Raw genomic sequence first — 21,504 nt, 5'->3', positions numbered from 1 at the left:
TTTTCAACAATGTTAATTGCTTGTAATGCATGTGAGTAATTGTTATTAATGAGTATTACTGTCACCCATAGAAAAAGCAACATGCACAAAAACAAAAAAAAAAACATTGAGGATGTATTCACACCAGAGGCATTGGGACTGAGTTTGTGGCTATTCCAGCACCCCACTGCATGGACAAGTTGAAATGCTTTGTCTCTTGTATACCCGGTTCACACCTTTGTGTTACAATGGTGTGTGGGCAAGATGCTCTGAAAAAAAGTACTGCATTCAATACTTTTTATCAAGATAGTGCCATGCTAGGCAATCCACTGCCTTGAATGACAGGGCCAGCAATTGAACTTTGTGAGATGTCTGCGTGACATCTCAATAAAGTTTGTTCAGATCGTACTGCACACCAGCCACTGGACTGAAATGCATCAGCAAGTGTACACCAGCCCTAAAGAGGACCTCCCTAGGCTGCATATCGCATAGGATTGCTCCTAATAACTGGTAAATTTGAATATGCGTTGAGCAAGGGAAGTCCATTTATTTAAATGGACATTGTAAACACACCAAAAAGGGTGCATGCACTATGTTTTGTAATATAGCGTGCCACAATGCACAGAAGTTAATTACCGTGTATTTTGGGTGTAATATGATGCAAGTGTGTTGAGGTGCCACCACAGAGCACCAATTGCCATAACCTGTGCTTTTGGCCATTTGTGGTAAAGAAACTGATAACAACACATTGTCGCAGTTCACTGGTGTGAACCCATCCTTGAGGAATCCTCTGCGCAGGGAAATATGTAAACCGACACAGCTGACTTCTCTTACTGAAAATGCTAGTTGTCTGGTTCCTAAGCGATCTAGAATTGAATAGAGTTGATACTTTTTGTGTCACAGACATGTAGTCAAATCAGGAATTTTGGCTTTAATCGGATTTCACTAGTTGCATGCATTTACCAAGTTAGTGATCAAAAAATAACGGACTGAATGACTGACAGGCAAACAGCATTTCAGGAGGTCAGCAATAGCAGCCCATTTATTTCTTGCCGCAAAGGTTTCTCCTATAGACCGTTGACAGGTAAGGAGAAGAGAGAACAGAAAAAAGCTTTTTATAGACTTTATACTGTATGTAACAGTACAGTTAAGTGACTTCAGATCAAAAGCAAACTTTGAAGTTTATCTACCTTTTATACGAGCTGGAACTTTTATAGAAGTTGAACTGATAGAGGAAGCTAAAGAAAATCGGCGAGTGGCTTCTTTCTCCTTAGACTCTGGTTCTAAGTGAACACATAGATGTAAAGCAATGATTTGTTAATAAGCACAGTAGTAAGAAAAATTAGGCATAACATTATAGCACCAGTATAAATGACCAAGCAGATTTTTCATCACATCTCCAGATGGAATATAAAGCATTGACGAAATGGTCTAGAGTGGAGAAAACTGACCAGCGGGAAAAAAAACAGGTATGAATGGTGTGTCTCTACTTCACACATAACTATAGAGACCCCAGATTGTACCTAAATCCACTACTAACAAAAACATTTTTTCTTACATTTTGGGTAGAGTGGGGAAGAGTTACCGTAGAAGGTCTGTCAGGTTTTTGCTGCTGTTTGCTTATTATAGATCTTATTATAGAACATTTTACCACTCTAACAAAATAGTTTTCATTGCTATATCAGACTCTATTGGACAGATTTCCTTTTGCAACTTATCCCCCTTGTCACCAAAAATGGAAGTGGGGGGAATTCTCTTTAGTAGGGTTGCAAACAGCAATAAACGCCAGACAGATTACACTCCACCCTCAAACAATGTGAACAGACCTACAGAAACAGGATCTGATCCATTACACCTGGCTACAAAGAATAGGAATTGTAAATATAAATGTCCTGTTGTTTTTACTCCTACTTCACATAATAGCAACAAATTACCGTCAATATATCTGAAGAACAATGGGCACATTTCTATAGCTGTGTGAAGTTGGCACCCCATGTTTGTAAAACCTGAATAAAAATATAAACCTAATAAAAACCAGAAAAATACAGCGCTATTCCTAAATGTGATTTGTGTAATAATGAAGCAATTGTGACAAAAAATTGTGAAAATATGCTATAAGTGCAGCAACAGCTTTAAACGTGAGATACCCACAATTCAAATAATTATTTCCAGATAAGCTGCGCTATAATGATCCAAAAATGCTATGTGAGACAAGTAAATGAATAAAACAAAAACAACAGTTTGACAAAATATAAACAGAAAATGCATATACAAGTGTTCAAATATTAGTCCATTTCCCCGTCAACAGAGATTCTGCTTGTAGTCTCCAACGTGTTTTAACACACCACACCAATATAGAAAAAGTGTCATCAGAGTTGCAGAGAAAAGGCTTCCACCACCAACACTACTGCCGCTTACCAGCTAAACTGATCCCATCTCAGAGACCAGATATCGCAAATATTAAAACACTTCCTCTGAACATGGCCCTGGAAGACGTCACTTTTAACGAAACGGCGTAGGGAGGAGCGGCGTATTGACGTCACCGCGATCTACGCTGAACCCGGAAGCGACGGGCAGCGTTACGAAGCCGGCTGGCAAATCTGTTGTTTTTAGAAAGCAAATTTTTTTTCTACTTGATTGCTGGGCAATGAGCGGTGTGGCCGTAGGATTTTTCCAACTACTTGAACCAAGCGCCTAAAAGGGATACATCCTCCATGCGGTCCATGTTCAGAGGAAGTGTTTTAATATTTGCGATATCTGGTCTCTGAGATGGGATCAGTTTAGCTGGTAAGCAGCAGTAGTGTTGGTGGTGGAAGCCTTTTCTCTGCAACTCTGATGACACTTTTTCTATATTGGTGTGGTGTGTTAAAACACGTTGGAGACTACAAGCAGAATCTCTGTTGATGGGGAAATGGACTAATATTTGAACACTTGTATATGCATTTTCTGTTTATATTTTGTCAAACTGAATAAAAATATACCATTCGTTTGTGCCACGTTTGTGCTGATTTGTGCCGTAAAAATTAGCGTTTGTGCCGGTTCGGTTTCTGGGATATTAAACATTCAATGTAATGCAAGCCCCACCCACTTTGCACTCCATGTTCTTGAATTTTAAAAATGAACGCGCCATTCGTTTGTGCCGCGTTTATGCTGGTTTGTGCCGCAAAAATAAACGTTTGTGCCACTTTGGTTGCGGAGATATTGTGCATTATAGTTGCTGAAACCCCAGGATTTACAAACATGGGGTGCCAACTTCACACAGCTCATTTCTATGGCAGGGTCATAGAGGCAACCCTTAAGCTTAATGTGTTAAAAAAAAAAATAACTGTGACTAATGGACCATGGATTAGTCATTGAATATTCACAAGTTGAAATTGGCTCTGATGGAAACAGGCAAACGCTTTTTAAACTTTATGAATTTATATAAGAAACCTTTTGATGTTGGCCACAACAAGTATACGTGAAACTAAGTCGACCAACAGCAAAAAACGTTAGGCTTTGTTTACACTTGGGCATAGCAAAGTTACATGATTTTAAATTTCAAAGCCACTTTAACTCATTTCATGTATGGCAGATATAAGAAATATGTTAACCTTTTTGCTGAAAAAAATAGGTATCTGAAGTAAAATCAATATACCATTTGACTATTTGGTTGTTACATTAAAAAAGCAGTAAATGCTGCATAAAAAAATAAAAAATAAAAGCTGTAGCAGTGCTAATAACCTAAAAATTTAATTGTGTATTACAGCTAAGTCACACACACACACACACACACACACACACACACACACACACACACACACACACACACACACACCAGGGTAAGGTGGAATTAAATAGTAAATTCTGGCACTGAAGTCTTTTGGCTGGTCTTCAGAGCAGAGAATGCCTTAACACAAACGTTGAGTATGCAAAAAAGTATACCGTAGGTGTGGTTAAGGTAACAATGAGGGTTACATTGACCTCAGCACCAGTTTCCCAGAACTCAAAGTGATTTTTTTTAATATAATAAACATGGTATACTTACCTCCTCTGTCCAGTTGGTTTTGCACAGAGCAGCCCGGATCCTCCTCTTCTCAGGTCCCTCTTTGCTGATCCTGGCCCATACCTCCTGTGAACTGCCCCCTCAGCCAGCAGCTTTCAATGGGGGCACCCAAGCGAAGTCAGAGCTTTGTGTATCCATTCAGACATGGCGCCTGACCCGGCCCTGCCCCTCTCTCCTCTGATTGGCTGAATGACAGCCACGGAAGCCAATGTCATCGCTGCTGTGTCTCAGCCAATCAGGAGGAGTGTCCCAGGCGGCTTAAAAACTTGTAGACAATGTTGGAGAAAGAAGGGGCTCAGGTAAGTAATTAGGGGGTGCTGGGGAGGCTGCTACACACAGAAGGTTTTTTATCTCAATGCATAGAATGCATTAAGATAAAAAATCTTCTGCCTTTAAACCCCTTTAAGGCTAATATATTGAATATGAAAATATTGCTGCAAGATTTCCTGATAATACCAAGAAAAATACCTTGTACACACAGATTATTTTTTCAGCGAAATCCTTTGAAGCAGTTATTAAAACATACAGACATACAACCAAAACATAGGATAGATTGTTAACGTTTAAAGTGGCATCATCACCATCCAGTACAGTAAAAGGAAGAACGTGTTAAGCTCTACAATTACACTGATGAATCACATGCAATGTTTAGGTGTAATGAATCATCAACAATACAGCATGCCCATGTTTAGGGTTTTATATGGTAAGCACAACACAATGAGAAATTAATATATGAAATTATATTTTAAAGCATATAATTCCAAACAGTGAAAGGTGCAACCTAATAAACTCAGAGTACAGACATAATCTGACAAATAGACACAAATTTACCGAACTTTACCAGGGAAAGTAGGTGTGGGAAATATAAAATAATACTGCTTATTAGTAGTTTTATTATTATTAAAATTACCCTTAACTAGAGAAGGTAAAGCCTGTAAAGAAAAATTGGGAAAAAAATGTTTTTTCTCAATGCTGTTTTTTGTTTTCAGAAAAAATTGGAAAACAAGAAGTGTGGAATGTGTTCTTTTACAGGCTATCTCTGACATGGTAATTGAAATATATAACATGAAGACCTTAATGAATGTTTTCTGAGACTTTATGTAAAGTCTTAAATTATTGTAAGTTCTCTCAGCTGAAGACAAGCAAACCCTGAAAAATACAATTCAAGTAGCACTGTACTTCTCAATGCAGTTCTCAAACAAGAGAAATATGCATTTCTGCCATTTGAGGGCACTGCAGGGGTAAAGCTCCAGTTTAGTTTGCTTGTGGGCTCCATGTTGTACCTCCTACAGGTGGGTGATTATTGGGTTACAGTAGATCAAAATATCAAGTCCTGAGCTACTAGCCAGGCCTTAAGAGTTACTCGCCACCAGTTGCCTCACACAACCTCTACCCTGCCCCACCCCTAAACACGCCCTCAGTAATTATCTTGTGAAGTTACACTGTTAAATGTTTTATGCAGAATTCGGTTACAAAAATAAATATTAACAACAACTTTATTAGTGCAGCCTCATCAGTGCCCATCAAGGCAGCCTTTCAGTGCCCATCAGTGCAGCCTATCAGTGCAGCATATCAGTGCCCATCAGTACACCATATCAGTGCCCATCAGTGCAGCTTCATCAGTGCAGCTTATCAGCGCCCATCAGTGCCGGCCCATCAGTGTCGCCTCATCAGTGCAGGCTCATTAGTGCCCATTAACTCAGCCTCATTAGTGCACATCAATGTAGCCTCGCCAGTGCCCATCAATGCAGCCTCACCAGTGCCCATCAATTCAGCCTCACCAGCGCCCATCAATGCAACTTCATCAGTGCCCATCAATGCAGCCTCACCAGTGCTCATCAATGCAGCCTGATCAGTGTCCATCAACGCAGCCTCACCAGTGACCATCAGAGCAGCCTCTAAGGTGCCTATCAATGCAGCCTTATCAGTGCCCATCAATGCAGCCTGATTAGTGCCCATCAATGCAGCCTCTCCAGTGCCCATCAGCGCAGCCTCTCCAGTGCCCATCAGCGCAGCCTGATCAGTGCTCATCAATGCAGCCTCACCAGTGCCTATCAATGCAGCCTGATCAGTGCCCATCAATGCAGCCTCATCAGTGCCCATCAATGAAGCCTGATCAGTGCACATCAATGCAGTCTGATCAGTGCACATCAATGCAACCTCATCAGTGCTCATCAATGCAGCCTGATCAGTGTCCATCAACGCAGCCTCACCAGTGCCCATCAGCGCAGCCTAAACAGTGCCCATCAATGCAGCCTCTAAGGTGCCTATCAATGCAGCCTCATCAGTGCCCATCAATGCAGCCTCTCCAGTGCCCATCAGTGCAGCCTGATCAGTGCTTATCAATGCAGCCTCACCAGTGCCTATCAATGCAGCCTCATCAGTGCCAATCAATGCAGCCTATCAGTGCCCATCAATGCAACCTCACCAGTGCCCATCAATGCAGCCTGATTAGTGCCCATAAATGCAGCATCCCCAGTGAATGGGGATCAGAGAGAGAAGGGCCAGCCAGATAACACAGCATGGGGATCTCCCACTGTAACACCACTTGGTTTTGAATTGCCCAACGGCCAAAGTCCTGCCTTCTGGACTGGCCTCTATGTCACACTACTTCAATTTCCCGGCATTGGACCAGTGTTCTGTCTATCATAGGAGCCGGTTCATTAGGCGGGACTTCGTTTTACTGTGGCCGCCAGGCAATTCAAATCCATGCTGGAGATCCCCGCTCTATGCGATCCCTTCTGCTCTCCTTTTCCTCACCTCTTTCTTCCCCAGGTTCCTGGCCGATTGCTGGGAGGGTAACGCTGCCTGCCGGCAGAAATTTTGTGGGCTGCAGTAGATGATAGTTTCTGTCCTCTCAGGCCTTAGTTGAAAGGTAAGATAGTAAATTTGTCTGACAAAGTAGTTTTTTTTTTTTAACCTTTAAATTATTCCGATTAATGTTCTCCACCTTTACAGCATAATGTTTACCTATAGTCTGATCAGTAAATTTTCTTATCCTCTTATAGGTAAAATGGTAAGACCAACATCTATAGTTTGGAAACATTTCCACAGTGCAATTTGTGCTGAGAGCAAAGCTGTACTTTTATTTCAAGCATAATACTTTTATATACACTGCATTTCACGCGTCCAGTGTAAGAAAATGACTTTCACTTTGTAAAACCACTCCATACTGAATTTTTTTTTAATTTTTCCAAAAATTAAACTTTTTTTCCAGGAAAAAGCAGGGGAAAAAAAGTTTTTTCTCATGGCTTTAAAATCTCTGGAAGTTTTACACCTCTACCCTTAAATCTGTCATTCACTTTCTCCTTCATATAATTACAGGGGAAAAACTAAAGTACAGAAAATGTCATCAGTGCAGCCTATCAGTGCAGCATATCAGTGCCCATCAGTACACCATATCAGTGCCCATCAGTGCAGCTTCATCAGTGCAGCTTATCAGCGCCCATCAGTGCCGCCCCATCAGTGTCGCCTCATCAGTGCAGGCTCATTAGTGCCCATTAACTCAGCCTCATTAGTGCACATCAATGTAGCCTCGCCAGTGCCCATCAATGCAGCCTCACCAGTGCCCATCAGATTTAATTATTCTTAAAAGCGGAGGTCCACCCTAAAGTGGACCTTCCGCTCATTGGAATCCTCCCCCCCTTCCCCCCTCCGGCGCCACAATTGGCACCTTTCAGGGGGAGGGGGTGCAGGTACCTGTACAGTACAGGTATCTGCACTCACTTCCGGCGTAGATTCTGCAGAAGGTACGCCCCTTTCCGCAGAATCTACGCCCCTTTCCGAAAGTCCCCCGCTGCCTGCTGGGAAACACACGTATCCAAGAGACAGCGGGGACCATCCTTATTGCGCAGGGTGACTCGCGCATGCGCAGTAGGGAACCGGGAAATGAAGCCGAAAGGCTCCACTTCCTGATTCCCATACCCAAGATGGCGATGGCAGCACCCGAGAGACGATCGAGAGATCGGCTTCGGGTGCCGACATCGCGGGCGCGCTGGGCGGGTAAGTGTCATTATTTTAAAAGTCAGCAGCTGCAGTATTTGTAGCTGCTGGCTTTTAAAAAAAAAAAAACGGCGGAACTCCCGGCGGACTCTCGCTTTAATATGGTAGTAAATTCTCACAAAAAAAATATTAGGGATTAAAATGGTTGAACATACACATCTGTACCCAAGTACAAAATAAATGTTGGTTCACTAAACTGCAGTATATGTGCCTAACAACAATGTAACAATCAACAACTAAAATTTGGAGAAAACAGTTATACAAATTCTACCTTCATTCTTTTGTGCGGTAAAACTGGTTACAAATGATTACAAGCAGGTAGAACAAGATTCTTTACTTGACTAAACTATTTAAAAGAGATGTACGGCTTTTTTTTTTTTGCTTTTTTTTCTTGTAAAGATTCGTACTTCTCTAGATGGATGCATAGGTCCGATGCTGCATCTGTTCCCCGTCGCCTCTAACACTGAGAACCAAGCGATCGAACACCATTAGAAAAAGGGGGGGGGGGGTTAAGGTGCGCTATGGACGCTAAAAAATTATTTTAAGATCAGGAAAGCCAAAATTTGAAAAATTTATGAACAAAGGACAATTGGTGATGAGAGGAGGGGCTGCCACTACCTTAACAATTCAACCCAGAAAGGTTAAAAAAACGTAGACAGATAATAAAAAGATAGCTATGGCGCTCACCTGCCGTTAATTATACATAGTATCTGCAGGAAACTCATCTACTAAGGCTCGGTTCACACAGCGTGCGGCACGACTTGCAGCGCCGCGACCTGCCGCTATCTGCCGCGACCTGCACACGATCAGCGGCGACTTGCAAAACGACTTCTGTATAGAAGTCAATGCAAGTCGCCCGAAGTCGCCGCCAAAGTAGTACAGGAACCTTTTTTCTAAGTCGGAGCGACTTGAGTTGCTCCTATTAGGACGGTTCCGTAGTACAGAACGGAGCGCGACTTGTCAGGCGGCGAAGTCGCCTGGACAAGTCGCCCCTGTGTGAACCGAGCCTAATGGTTGTACCTTGTTATTAAATTACTTGCTGGTAATTCTACATATAAATGAAATTAAAATATATAAAGATGAAAAATAAAAAATAAAAAATAAAAATACCCTATGTGCAAGATACAGATAACAATATGAATCGTGCATGAAAGTGTTACAGAAATACTGTTTTAAATTACTATATATTTGTGCAAAAATTCAATATACTTCCTGTAGGAAAAAATTCAATATACTTCCTGTAGAAAAAAGTGCATATGTGTATTTATACAAATCACATGATAAAAAGTGCTAAGTGCTTGTGAAAGTGCTGCAGTTTCAATATATACTTAAAAAAAGGGTTACATACTCCTATAAGTGCGGCAATATGTGAATACGGTACTTTACATTGTAAAGTCACTAAATGAAAATCGCTAAATAGAGGAATGCAACTGTAAATTAATACACAAGTCCAGCAGCAGAAAAATTAATATCAGAAAGTCCTTTCTGGAACAAAAGTCCTTTCTGGAACAAAAGTGACAATGTGCTTCAGTGCTTAGTGGCTTCCTGGATTGCAACCGGTGCGATTTCCGTGCATAAAGACAATATTCCGCACTCACCAGCTCCCCTGCCCCTTAAGGGGTTAATGCGCCTCCACAGTGTAAGCCCCTGTGTCGCTATATAGAGCTGCTCCGGTTACCATCCAGTAGTTTCCCTCATTAAAAACAGAATGAAGCATACATAGTGTGATCCAGTTTAAAACAACATTAAACAGTATTTCTGTAACACTTTCATGCACGATTCATATTGTTATCTGTATATTGCACATAGGGTATTTTTATTTTTTATTTTTCATCTTTATATATTTTAATTTCATTTATATGTAGAATTACCAGCAAGTAATTTAATAACAAGGTACAACCATTAGCAGATGAGTTTCCTGCAGATACTAGGTATAATTAACGGCAGGTGAGCGCCATAGCTATCTTTTTATTATCTGTCTACGATCGAACACCATTGATCGCTTGGGTCTCAAAGCTCCTTGAGCAGAGAGCTGTTGACTGTCAGTCAGCAGCTCTCTACTCTGCCCCCCCCCCCCGGATCACTGGAGTGCTGGGCTTTGGGGGGGGGTGGTAGCAGCCGGATCAGGCCCTCAGCGGCTCGCTGTGAGGCTGAGCCGGGTGCCGGTCCAGGCACGTGGACGGATCCTGACTTCATTGTCGTGATCTTGCCCGAGCCTGGAATGGCTCTGTTATGTCAGCTGACAGCAGGTCACAGGACTGCAGAATGAACTGTACACCTGTGATCCACAGGAGAAGTACAACCAAACGAGCTTTGCCTGTACTTCTCCTCTTAAATGTTTCACATATTTTAGCCCTATGGATGTGCCTAACCCTGTGTTTGGAGGCAGGTGGCAATACTCAGTGACACTTTGGTGACATATATATGATGCTTGATTTCAGTCAGGGTACTCCACTTTATGAGTGTGTGGTGCTTAATGGACTATCCAGCTGGGAGTATCTTCAGTTAACCCCACTATAAGGACTTTGTAATAACCATCCTAACTTGTGCATTAGATGATTATTATCCCTAATAGCCAATGAGTAAATTCCGGACAAAGACTGTATTAAAAAGTCATTCACACCACTGATTCGCAGCACTTCTGTCTGGAGCCATAAACTAGGCTGAGACAGAAAACTACACCTTTATTAAAATAGCAAAAAATAACACAGTTCAGGAATGTAGTCAAAAACTGAAGCCAGGGTTTGAATGCCAGAGCGGGTATTCAGATGAGCTGGGGTCAGGAAGCCAAAAATCTGTGTAGTAAGGAGCAAAAACAGGAACAGATATCAGAAGAGGAGTCAGCCGGGCCAAGTGATACACAGGAACACACTAGATATCATAGACCACGCAAGGGCACAGAGGGAATGAGTAAAGTTGTTTAAATAGCCAAAAGGGGCTGGCTGTAGGCTGGACTAATGAGGCAGGTAATTGTAACCAGAGGAGTCACGGTGGAAACGAGTGACTGGAAATTAACTGACAGCTGAGCAGCCTCTGTTCCAACCAGGCTTGAGGGGAAATGTCTATGAAAAGCACAGAAGAGGGCAGGAGCATGAACGTCTGAGAATGAGACCCAAGAGTGTTCCTCCTGATCGTAACCCCTCCAGTGAACAAGATATTGTATGCGTCCATGAAACCTATGGGAGTCAATGATAGTTTGTATCACATACTCCTCATGGTTGTCAACCTGGACCTGGCGAGGGCGTGGTACAGAGGTGGTAAAGTGGTTGCACACCAAAGGTTTTAATAAGGAAAAATTGAATATGTTGGAATGAAGATCTAATGCATAGGCCACTGAGTTAACCTTACAGAGTATGCAGAAAGGCCCTATATACTGAGGTGACAGTTTTAGTGAGGGAACACTGAGTCAGAAGTTATGGGAAGACAGCCAGACCCTCCCCCAATCTTGGTAGGAGGGTGCAGGCGTCAGCGGTTAGCATGGAATCTGCACCTCTCTCTGGAGCGTTGCAAGGATTCTTGGACTTGCACCCAAGTGGAATAAAAATCCCAAAGATGATCCCTCAATGCAGGAATTCCCTGTGGAACAAATGTGTCAGGCGGAATGGATGGCTGGAACCCATAGTTCGCCATAAACTGAGATAATCAGGAGGTGGCATTCATGTCCCTATTGTGAGCAAACTTTATCCAAGGTAACAGGTCCGAGCAGTTGTTATAGTGGTCAGAAATAAAATAACTTGGCAACTGCTCCAAGGCTTGGTTGGCCCGTTCTGCAGTCCCATTTAACTACAGGTGATATGCTGAGGAGAAGGAAAGCTGAATTCCCAACTGTGCACAAAAGGCTTGCCAAAACCTGGAAACCTATGTAACAGAAATACCTCCCAAGCGAAAATTGATGGCAGTTCTTTGGCAACTCTTAAGAGGAATACAATGTGAAATTTAAAAAAAACGGTCAACCACTATATAGTGTAGTATGTTTGTAACAGAGCATAAATTCACCTGAGGAAGCCACGTGGTTGGGGGCATAACGCATGAAGGCTCAGCCAAGCGACGTGAGAGTGATGGTGGAAGCAACTTCATTTCATGTCTATGTGCATTCGTTTTTTTATACTTAGTTTCACTTAATACAAGTGATTAGAATAGAACAGGGATATGCAATTAGCGGACCTCCAGCTGTTGCAGAACTACAAGTCCCATGAGGCATAGCAAGGCCCTGACAGCCACAAGCAACACACCCAGAGGCAGAGGCATGATGGGACTTGTAGGTTGGAAACAGCTGGAGGTCCGCTAATTGCATATCCCTGGAATAGAAGCTTCTATTGGTGCATGTATGCTCTGTTACAAACATACTACACTGTAGTGGTTATTACCTCTTTTCGTTGAGCTGCATAGAGATGCCCCGCTTAAGGAACCCCTAAATTGGATCCAAGAGCAGGACTACAGCCTGGTATGTGAGATCAAGTTGAGGATTTCCTCATTCATGCATTATTGACCTGCTAATAACAGGTCCACTAGCAAGGTGAGTGTGCGTTTCACTATTTGGTAGTGAATGTGGTCTGTGGTGAAGCACTGAGGGGATTGAGTTAATGAAGAGGTAAAGTAGAAAACGCATTATTACACACTTTATTGGGACTCTTGAATACATGGACATTGTATCTTGGTGTATGGATTATTTTCTGTCTAACAGATTATTTACACATATGAATGGGATTTCTTGATGTAGTCAGTTTCTTTAATTGGGGGGGGTTATCATTTTTATTTAATCATCTATCCTTTTTTGTGTTATTTTTGGAGTAGCGTGACTATAGACTATATATATATATATATATATATATATATATATATATATATATATATATATGAATATATATATATATATATATATATATATATATATATATATTGTATCCTTCAGTATAACTGGGAACGCAAACATGCCATCTAAGGTCTGTCCCCTACAGCACTTCAGGTACGGGCGTTTCCCGGACAGGTAGACAATACTTCAATAAGTGACCTGCCTGGCCACAGTAAAGGTACAATCACTCCCTCCTCCTAAAGGCTCTTTCTTTGGCAGAGAGATGTGTGAAGTCAAGCTGCATGGGCTCTACCTCAGTGGAGAACTTGGACCCAGGAGGCATGGGAGAGGAGGGAGGCATGGGTGGGAATTCAAAGCTTGGAGCCAAATATACAGGAGGCTTCCGCGTGTGCTTCTTAAATGAAGGTCTGTCTCAAAGTCTGGAATCAATGAGAATGGCAAACGAGATCAACTGTTCAAGATTCCTAGGTATATCTTGAGCTGCAATTTCATCTTTAATATTATCAGAGAGACTATGGGAAAAAGCAGCCACAAGAGCCTCATTGTTCCAACCAACCTCTGCTGCCAGAGTGCAGAATTCAATAGTGTAGTCGGCAACAGTTCTTGTACTCTGTTTAAAGGACATGAGGCTTTTGGCAGCAGAGGTGGAGAGAGCGGGAATATCAAATACCCTTTTAAAGAAGGCCACAAACTTAGGGTAATTCTGGACAATGGGTTTTTGTGTCTCCCATAGAGGGTTTGCCCAAGACAAGGCTTTGTCAGAAAGCAAAGAATTAATAAAGCCTACTTTGCTTCTGTCCATAGGGAATGCTTGGGGAACCATCTCAAAATATATTCCAACCTGGTTGAGAAACCCACTGTAGTGAGCAAGATGGCTCCCAAATGGTGGGGAAGTGAAGCAGAACCAGTCATAACTCTCATTGGTAGTATTAGAGGAGGCTGCCTGAACAGAGGCAGGAGCAGCAGCAGCAGGGATGGCTTGCAACACTGGTTGTACCAGAGCAGCTGAAGTAGGAGGATCCAACTGAGCGGTTCAAAACAGGAGCGTTTGTAAGGCTATGGCAAACTGATCTACTCGTCCAATCTGGAGAAAATATTCTGCATCTTCTGAATTCATGGCCCTTGTGTAATGTTAGGAACCATAAACAGGTCGGTGACAGAAAATGCAGTTAAAATCACAAAAAATAGCACAGTTAAGGAACGTAGTCAAAAACTGAAGCCATGGTTTGGATGCTAGAACGGATAATCAGAAAAACTGGGGTCAGGAAGCCAGAAGTCAGTGTAGTAGGGAGCAAAAACAGGAACAGATATCGGTAGAGAAGTCAGCTAGGCCAAGTCATACACAGGAGCACACTGGATATAATAGACAACGCAAGGGCACAGAGGGAATGAGCAAAGCTGTTTAAATAGTCAAAAGGGGCTGGCTGTAGGCTGAACTAATGAGGCAGGTAATGGTAACCAGGTAATGCTCACTGTGGAAACGAGTGGCTGGTAATTAATTGAACAAAAAGGTCCGGATGGCCCCACTCCAATGAAAACATAATGACAAAGACAAATATGTGCAAGCAGGCAAAACTGTAAATTGGTGTAATTAGGCAACGCTCACTACAGGTGATACAATGCTCTCCGTTGATATAAAGGTTGAGTCAGCTGGAACTCTCTCTCTCACATGATCACAAGATTAACTCTTCAGACAAAAATAAAGACAAACAATCCAAACCCATGAAAGATATATAAATAAAGACGAAAAATGTGACGGTGATGCATGCTTAACATAATTAAACCACCTTAAACAGGTGGAAAACATCCCACTCAAGGAAGTCTTCTAAGAACAAAAAATTTGTGTGCATATATGTATAACTACTTTGATAAAACTGCCTGCAGAGTTTCCCGGCAGAAGCACCTGTGCATGCCTGGCATTAGTATTCTCATATAAATGTATAAGAAGAAAAATATATAAATATTGCTCTTGCGCATGCACAGCTAGGTAAACCAAAAATCTGTCAAAAAACCCTGCAGACAGACAGGATTCCCATCACACAGCACAGCATGAAAATACTGCTATTAACCCCGTGACAAAAAGACCAGATAATTGCATGCAGACCAGACTTTCAGCCACAAACAACATGTTCATGGTTATGATTCAATCAATTAGGTACATATATGCAATTTACCTCCTGCAGACATCAAGATCACCTATCAAACACACATATTGCAACATAAACTCTAGAAAGAATGAATACATGCAAGGAAGTGGATAGACCATTCGGACCCTTTTGTTAAATTTTTGCATATGGTTGCATATTGAGCCGCACCCACATCTGGAGAGGGGAGAGATCATTAGGAAGTAGACACCTGGAGCAGGTTCTTCTTTTTGTTTCAGTTGTTGTGTCTGGATTTGTATGCTCATACATACCTGCTCAGTGTCCTGACTCCTACACTCTTTTTACATTTTGGTTCGTATGAACTACATCATATTGGCTCCCTCAAAGGCTTACAAATATGAAAAGATCCCAGTCCGCCCCTGCAGCATCGGATATTAGTTTTAACAGGACTCTCACAGCTTCAGCAGATAACCCCCTCCGATAGCAGGATATTCTTACAACGATCATTTCGGGAGGCAGAAAATCTCATGACTAAAGAAATCAGAGCCTTTTGGGACATCAAGAAGCTTACTGAATACCTCACCTTGGAACACACACCTCGGGGTCTCCCCATCAATTCCCCACATTTGATCTATTTAATGATGATCTAAAAACAGAATGGACAAATACGCTATCCGCATGGTCTTTCAAACTAATCAAGATCATCACTGATTCAAAGACAAAAGACCTGGAACGCCTACAGGGTGATATTACCAATATTCAGAAAGATTTGATGGACGCACAAAATCATCATAGATTTGGGGAGTTTGACGAGTGACTTAATCGCAAGCTGGATAAACTGGAAAGAGAGGTTATGGCGGGGAAGCAGGAGTAGGAAAGTAATACTGTCTATTCATGGAAGAAACCTATATATACCCGGCTACATCGGCATCGTACTAACAAATGGGTCACCTTCTCAGATTTAGAAGCTGAGTCCTCCAATGACACTTTAGCTGTCACAAATTCTATAAATAAATAAATAGAAGCTTCAGGAAGTCAGATAGCTGGCAAACGCAATCCTAATCCACAGACTTTAAACAAAGGAGCCAGAAGCTCCACCAAGAAAAAGAGAAGAGACAGAAGAGGACAAGAAGGGGAGGAAGGAGACACCACCAACGGAAGCAGAACCGCCATTAACAACAACGGATAATGTTCTGTAGACATGTGCGATTCGTTTCGTACGAATCTCAAATTTGTACAAATTTCCCAAAATTCGTACGTTCGGGAGGATCCGAAATACAAATTGCCGTGCGTCCGAATTCTGTACGCAATACGAACTTTTGTTTACAAATTTCGGATTTCGGATCAGTTGTCGTCATTATGCTTATGTCAGCACAGGGATGGTGGGAGCCCCTCATAATATGCACAGCAGAGGTACAGCACCCGGAAGAAATCAGCATAGCACAGGGATGGTGGGAGCCCCTCATAATAAGCAGCCCCAGGAGGAGCAGGCGCAAACTGGACCAGCAGTGCATGGCAGACAATCCGCTTCTCTCTTTCTCATCTAATGAAACTTCGTATTTCGGATAGGAAATTCTTCAATGGAATTTCGTATTTCGGATAAAAACCAAACTTCCATCAGCATCGACTGTCATATTGAGGTATATTTTTGCCTTTAAATTCATAGTAAAGAACGTTCGTACACGTTAACCAACCTAACGACAATTCGTATTTCGTACGAAACGAAATGGAATTTCGGACACGAAATACGAAGTACAAATTAATTTTAATACGAATCGAAACGGAACAGAACGAAACAAATTTATTGACGGCGCCCATGTCTAATGTTCTGAATTTGTCTTATGCCTTACACACGGTCGAACATTCCGACCACAAAATCCGTCTGATTTTTTCCGACGGATTTCATCCGAAACTGGTGTTGCATACACGCGGTCGGGCAAAGTTGTCGGAAAATCCGATTGTTCGGAACGTGATGACGTTCGTTCATTACAACGGGACTACGTCTTGTTAAAACTAATATCCGATGCTGTAGGGGCGGACTGGGATCTTTTCATATTTGTAAGCCTTTGAGGGAGCCAATATGATGTAGTTCAATCGAACCAAAATGTAAAAAGAGTGTAGGAGTCAGGACACCGAGCAGGTATGTATGAGCATACAAATCCGGACACAACAACTGAAACAAAAAGAAGAACCCGTTCCAGGTGTCTACTTCCTAATGATCTCTCCCCTCTCCAGAAGTGTGTGTGGCTCAATATGCAACCATATGCAAAAATTGAACAAAAGTGTCCGGATGGTCTATCATCTTCCTTGCATGTATTCATTCTTTCTAGAATTTATGTTGCAATATGTGTGATAGGTGATCTTGATGTCTGCAGGAGGTATATTGCATATATGTACCTAATTGATTGAATCATAACCATGAACATGTTGTTTGCGGCTGAAAGTCTGGTCTGGTATGCAATTATCTGGTGTTTTTGTGATGGGTCAATAGCATTGTTTTCATGCTGTACTGTGTGATGGGAATCCTGTCTGCCTGCAGGGCTTTTTTTTTTACAGATTTTGGGTTTACCTAGCTGTGCATGCACAATATTTATATATTTTTCTTCTTGTATATTTATATTAGGGTTGTTACTGATTAAAATTTTCATGTTCGATTAATCGTTTTTTTTTAAATCGATTAATCAACTAATTTTGATTATTTATAACGCACATACAGATCCAACTACTTTTAGCTGATCTACTTGCATTGCAACTCTGCATTAGTCAGTGGTAAATGTGGTATACACTATATAAAATCACCCGACACTAGTTAGTTTCCACAATCCATGACTTAACTTCACAGTTCACACAAATACACTTTAAATTCAAATTGTAGCACTGATGTAAGTAATTTTTTTTTCCACAGTAGCGTGACAATCCCTCCCCCTCTGGTCTAACTCATCACTCTAACCTTATGGCATGGACCCTTGTGCAAACAGGTGGTCAGGCAAACGGGTTTCAAAAGGGTTAACATGGACCATAAACTTCTCTCCCGTCTCCTTAGATCTCAGTAAGGACGCCAGGTCATGGGTAGAAAGAAAAGATCTAAGTGCTCACCGCTTAAGTATAAGATTTAATTTTTGTGTTCAAACACAAACTACTCACATAAAGATGATAAAAATACAGCATGTAAAGCCGACAATCGTGTTAGTTCTGTAGGGCAGCAGTGTTACATTCAATCAGAACTTCAACGTCACCGGACTCCTCCCCCTTCCCTTCGTTAGCAGACGGAGGCACTTGGGGAAGGGGGGAGGTTGATGTCAGTGAGGTCACCGGATCTCTGACGGAACTCCCTGAAGACCCGGAAGCCGGCGGAGAGGTAACAATCAAAAGAATTTTGATCGATCAAAAAAAAATTAACGATTAATCGAGGAATTCATCTTTAATTTCCACAGCCCTCATTTATATGTTTACATGAGAATTCTAATGCTAAGTATGCACAGGTACTTCTGCCGGGAAACTCTGCAGGTATTTTTTTTTTCAAAGTACATATACATATATGCACACATATGTTTATGAAAGTTTTTTTTTAAACAAATTTTTTGTTCTTAGAAGACTTTCTTGAGTGGGATGTTTTACACCGGTTTAAGGTGGTTTAATTATGTTAAGCATGCATCACCATCAAAATTTTGATCTTTATATATCTTTCATGGGTTTGACTTGTTTGTCTTTATTTTTGTCAGAGTTAACCTTGTAATAATGTAAGAGAGAATTCCAGCTGACTCACCTTTATATCAACTGAGAGCATTGTGTCCCCTGTAGTGGGCGTACATGATGCCTAATTACACCAATTTACGGTTTTGCCTGCTTGCATATATATGTCTTTGTCATTATTTTCAAACTTAGCTATGAATAAGCACTGGCTATAACGGTGAGAAATGCGTTAGTGGTTTTATCCTTGCTGCATGGATTTATTATAACAATATAGAAATTGTTTTCATTGGAGTGCGTCCATCCGGACCTTTTTCTTCAATTTTTGCATATAGTTGCATATTGACCCGCACCCACTCCTGGAGAGGGGAGAGATCATTAGGAAGTAGACACCTGAAGTGGGTTCTTCTTTTTGACTGGTAATTAACGGACAGCTGAGCAGCCTTAAATAGCAGGAGCTTAGCCCTAGCAGATAAATTCAGTTCCTGTTTGGTTGAAAGTCACTTGCTGAATTCATATCATATTAATGCAAAGTCATTATTACACTAAATAATACTATCTACAATTTTGGAGACATTGGTTTTCTTTCAAAATGCAGGAATTACAGTGCCTTTGAAAAAGTATTCATACCCCTTGACATTTTCCACATTTTGTCATGTTCCAACCAAAAATGTAAATGTATTTTATTGGTATTTTATGCGATAGACCAACACAAAGTGGCACATAATTGTGAAGTGGAAGAAGAATTATAATAGGATTTTTTAATGCAGTTTACCTGTAAAATCCTTTTCTTGGGAATACATCATGGGACACAGAGCTTTGATAATTACTTAGTGGGTTAGATAGTCACCATCAGGTGATTGGACACTGGCAACCCTAATTACAAAACAAGTTCCTCCCCTATATAACCCCTCCCACATGGAGACTACCTCAGTTTTGTAGCAAAGCAATAAGTATCCCCACGTATAATCCCGAAGAGGGGCGGGAGCTCTGTGTCCCGTGATGTATTCCCAATAAAAGAATTTTACAGGTAAGCTGTTTTAAAAAATTCTATTTTCTTGTTCATACATCACAGGACACAGAGCCTTTAATAGTTACTTAGTGGGATGTCCCAGAGCAATGCCCAAATTTGAGGGGAGAGAGAGACAGAGATCAGAAAACACAGACCGCCAACGGACAAGAGGACTTATACCGCTGCCTGCAGCACACTGCGCCCGAACACGGCATCCTCGTGCCCTCTCACATCCACTTGGTAGAATCTAGTGAATGTATGGACCCTCAGAAGGAATCACGGGAGAAGCGGAACTGGAGGGAACGCATAGTTAGAGTGTACTGATCCCATGGATTCGTTGAGGCATCTGACCCTTGTGCTAGTGGATCATTTGCTCTTGACACAAAGCTGTCCAGTTTTCTGTTGAACCTGGAAGCCAACAGATGCAAATCCGGGGTAACCCCATTTCTGACATATGGCCTGAAATATGTTGGGGTGTAGAGACCATTCTCCTGGACACAGCTGCTGGCGGCTTAGGAAATCCGCCTGCCAATTTTCTACCCCTGGAATAAAGACCACAAACAGGCAAGGAACATGCCTTCCTTTCCAAGAAAAAATGCGATTCACCTTTTGGGCATCCAAACTCCTGGTGCATCCTTGGTGATTGATATACAGTGCCTTGCGAAAGTATTCGGCCCCTTGAACTTTTCAACCTTTTGCCACATTTCAGGCTTCAAAACATAAAGATATACAATTTTAATTTTTTTTGAAGAATCACCAACAAGTGGGACACAATTGTGAAGTGGAACGAAATCTATTGGATTTTTGAAACTTTTTTAACTAATAAAAAAATGAAAAGTGGGGCATGCAAAATTATTCGGCCCCCTTGCATTAATACTTTGTAGAGCCACCTTTTGCTGCGATTACAGCTGCAAGTCGCTTGGGGTATGTCTCTATCAGTTTTGCACATCGAGAGACTGAAATTCTTGCCCATTCTTCCTTGCAAAACAGCTCGAGCTCAGTGAGGTTGGATGGAGAGCGTTTGTGAACAGCAGTTTTCAGCTCTTTCCACAGATTCTCGATTGGATTCAGGTCTGGACTTTGACTTGGCCATTCTAACACCTGAATACGTTTATTTGTGAACCATTCCTTTGTAGATTTTGCTGTATGTTTGGGATTATTGTCTTGTTGGAAGATAAATCTCCGTCCCAGTTTCAGGTCTTTTGCAAACTCCAACAGGTTTTCATCCAGAATGGTCCTGTATTTGGCTGCATCCACCTTCCCCTCAATTTTAACCATCTTCCCTGTCCCTGCTGAAGAAAAGCAGGCCCAAACCATGATGCTGCCACCACCATGTTTGACAGTGGGGATGGTGTGTTGAGGGTGATGAGCTGTGTTGCTTTTACGCCAAATATATCGTTTTGCATTGTGGGCAAAAAGTTCGATTTTGGTTTCATCTGACCAGAGCACCTTCTTCCACGTGTTTGGTGTGTCTCCCAGGTGGCTTGTGGCAAACTTTAGACTAGACTTTTTATGGATATCTTTGAGAAATGGCTTTCTTCTTGCCACTCTTCCATAAAGGCCAGATTTGTGCAGTGTACGACTGATTATTGTCCTATGGACAGACTCTCCCACCTCAGCTGTAGTTCTCTGCAGTTCATCCAGAGTGATCATGGGCCTCTTGGCTGCATCTCTGATCAGTCTTCTCCTTGTCTGAGCTGAAAGTTTAGAGGGACGGCCAGGTCTTGGTAGATTTGCAGTGGTCTGATACTCCTTCCATTTCAAAATGATCGCTTGCACAGTGCTCCTTGGGATGTTTAAAGCTTGGGAAATCTTTTTGTATCCAAATCCGGCTTTAAACTTCTCCACAACAGTATTA

The 21,504-nt window shown here is 41.8% G+C and overlaps 1 protein-coding gene across 5 annotated transcripts in view; it reads right to left on the bottom strand.

The window, feature by feature from the left end:
* MCF2L2 (MCF.2 cell line derived transforming sequence-like 2) overlaps positions 1 to 21,504 on the bottom strand; it is a 493,994-nt gene that overhangs the window by 69,527 nt on the left and 402,963 nt on the right. For all 5 annotated transcript variants that reach the window (XM_077487886.1, XM_077487887.1, XM_077487884.1 and 2 more), the window contains one exon: positions 1,170 to 1,262. In XM_077487886.1, the coding sequence (XP_077344012.1) occupies positions 1,170 to 1,262 (93 nt within the window). The remainder of the gene's footprint in view (positions 1 to 1,169; positions 1,263 to 21,504) is intronic.

This window comes from Lithobates pipiens, unplaced genomic scaffold, assembly GCF_037356315.1.
Source record: "Lithobates pipiens isolate NorthernLeopardFrog02 unplaced genomic scaffold, aLitPip1_a1.2 Scaffold_18, whole genome shotgun sequence".
NCBI lineage: Eukaryota > Metazoa > Chordata > Amphibia > Anura > Ranidae > Lithobates > Lithobates pipiens.
Note: the sequence above shows the minus strand (reverse complement) of the source record. Positions and strands in the feature narration are given on the sequence as shown.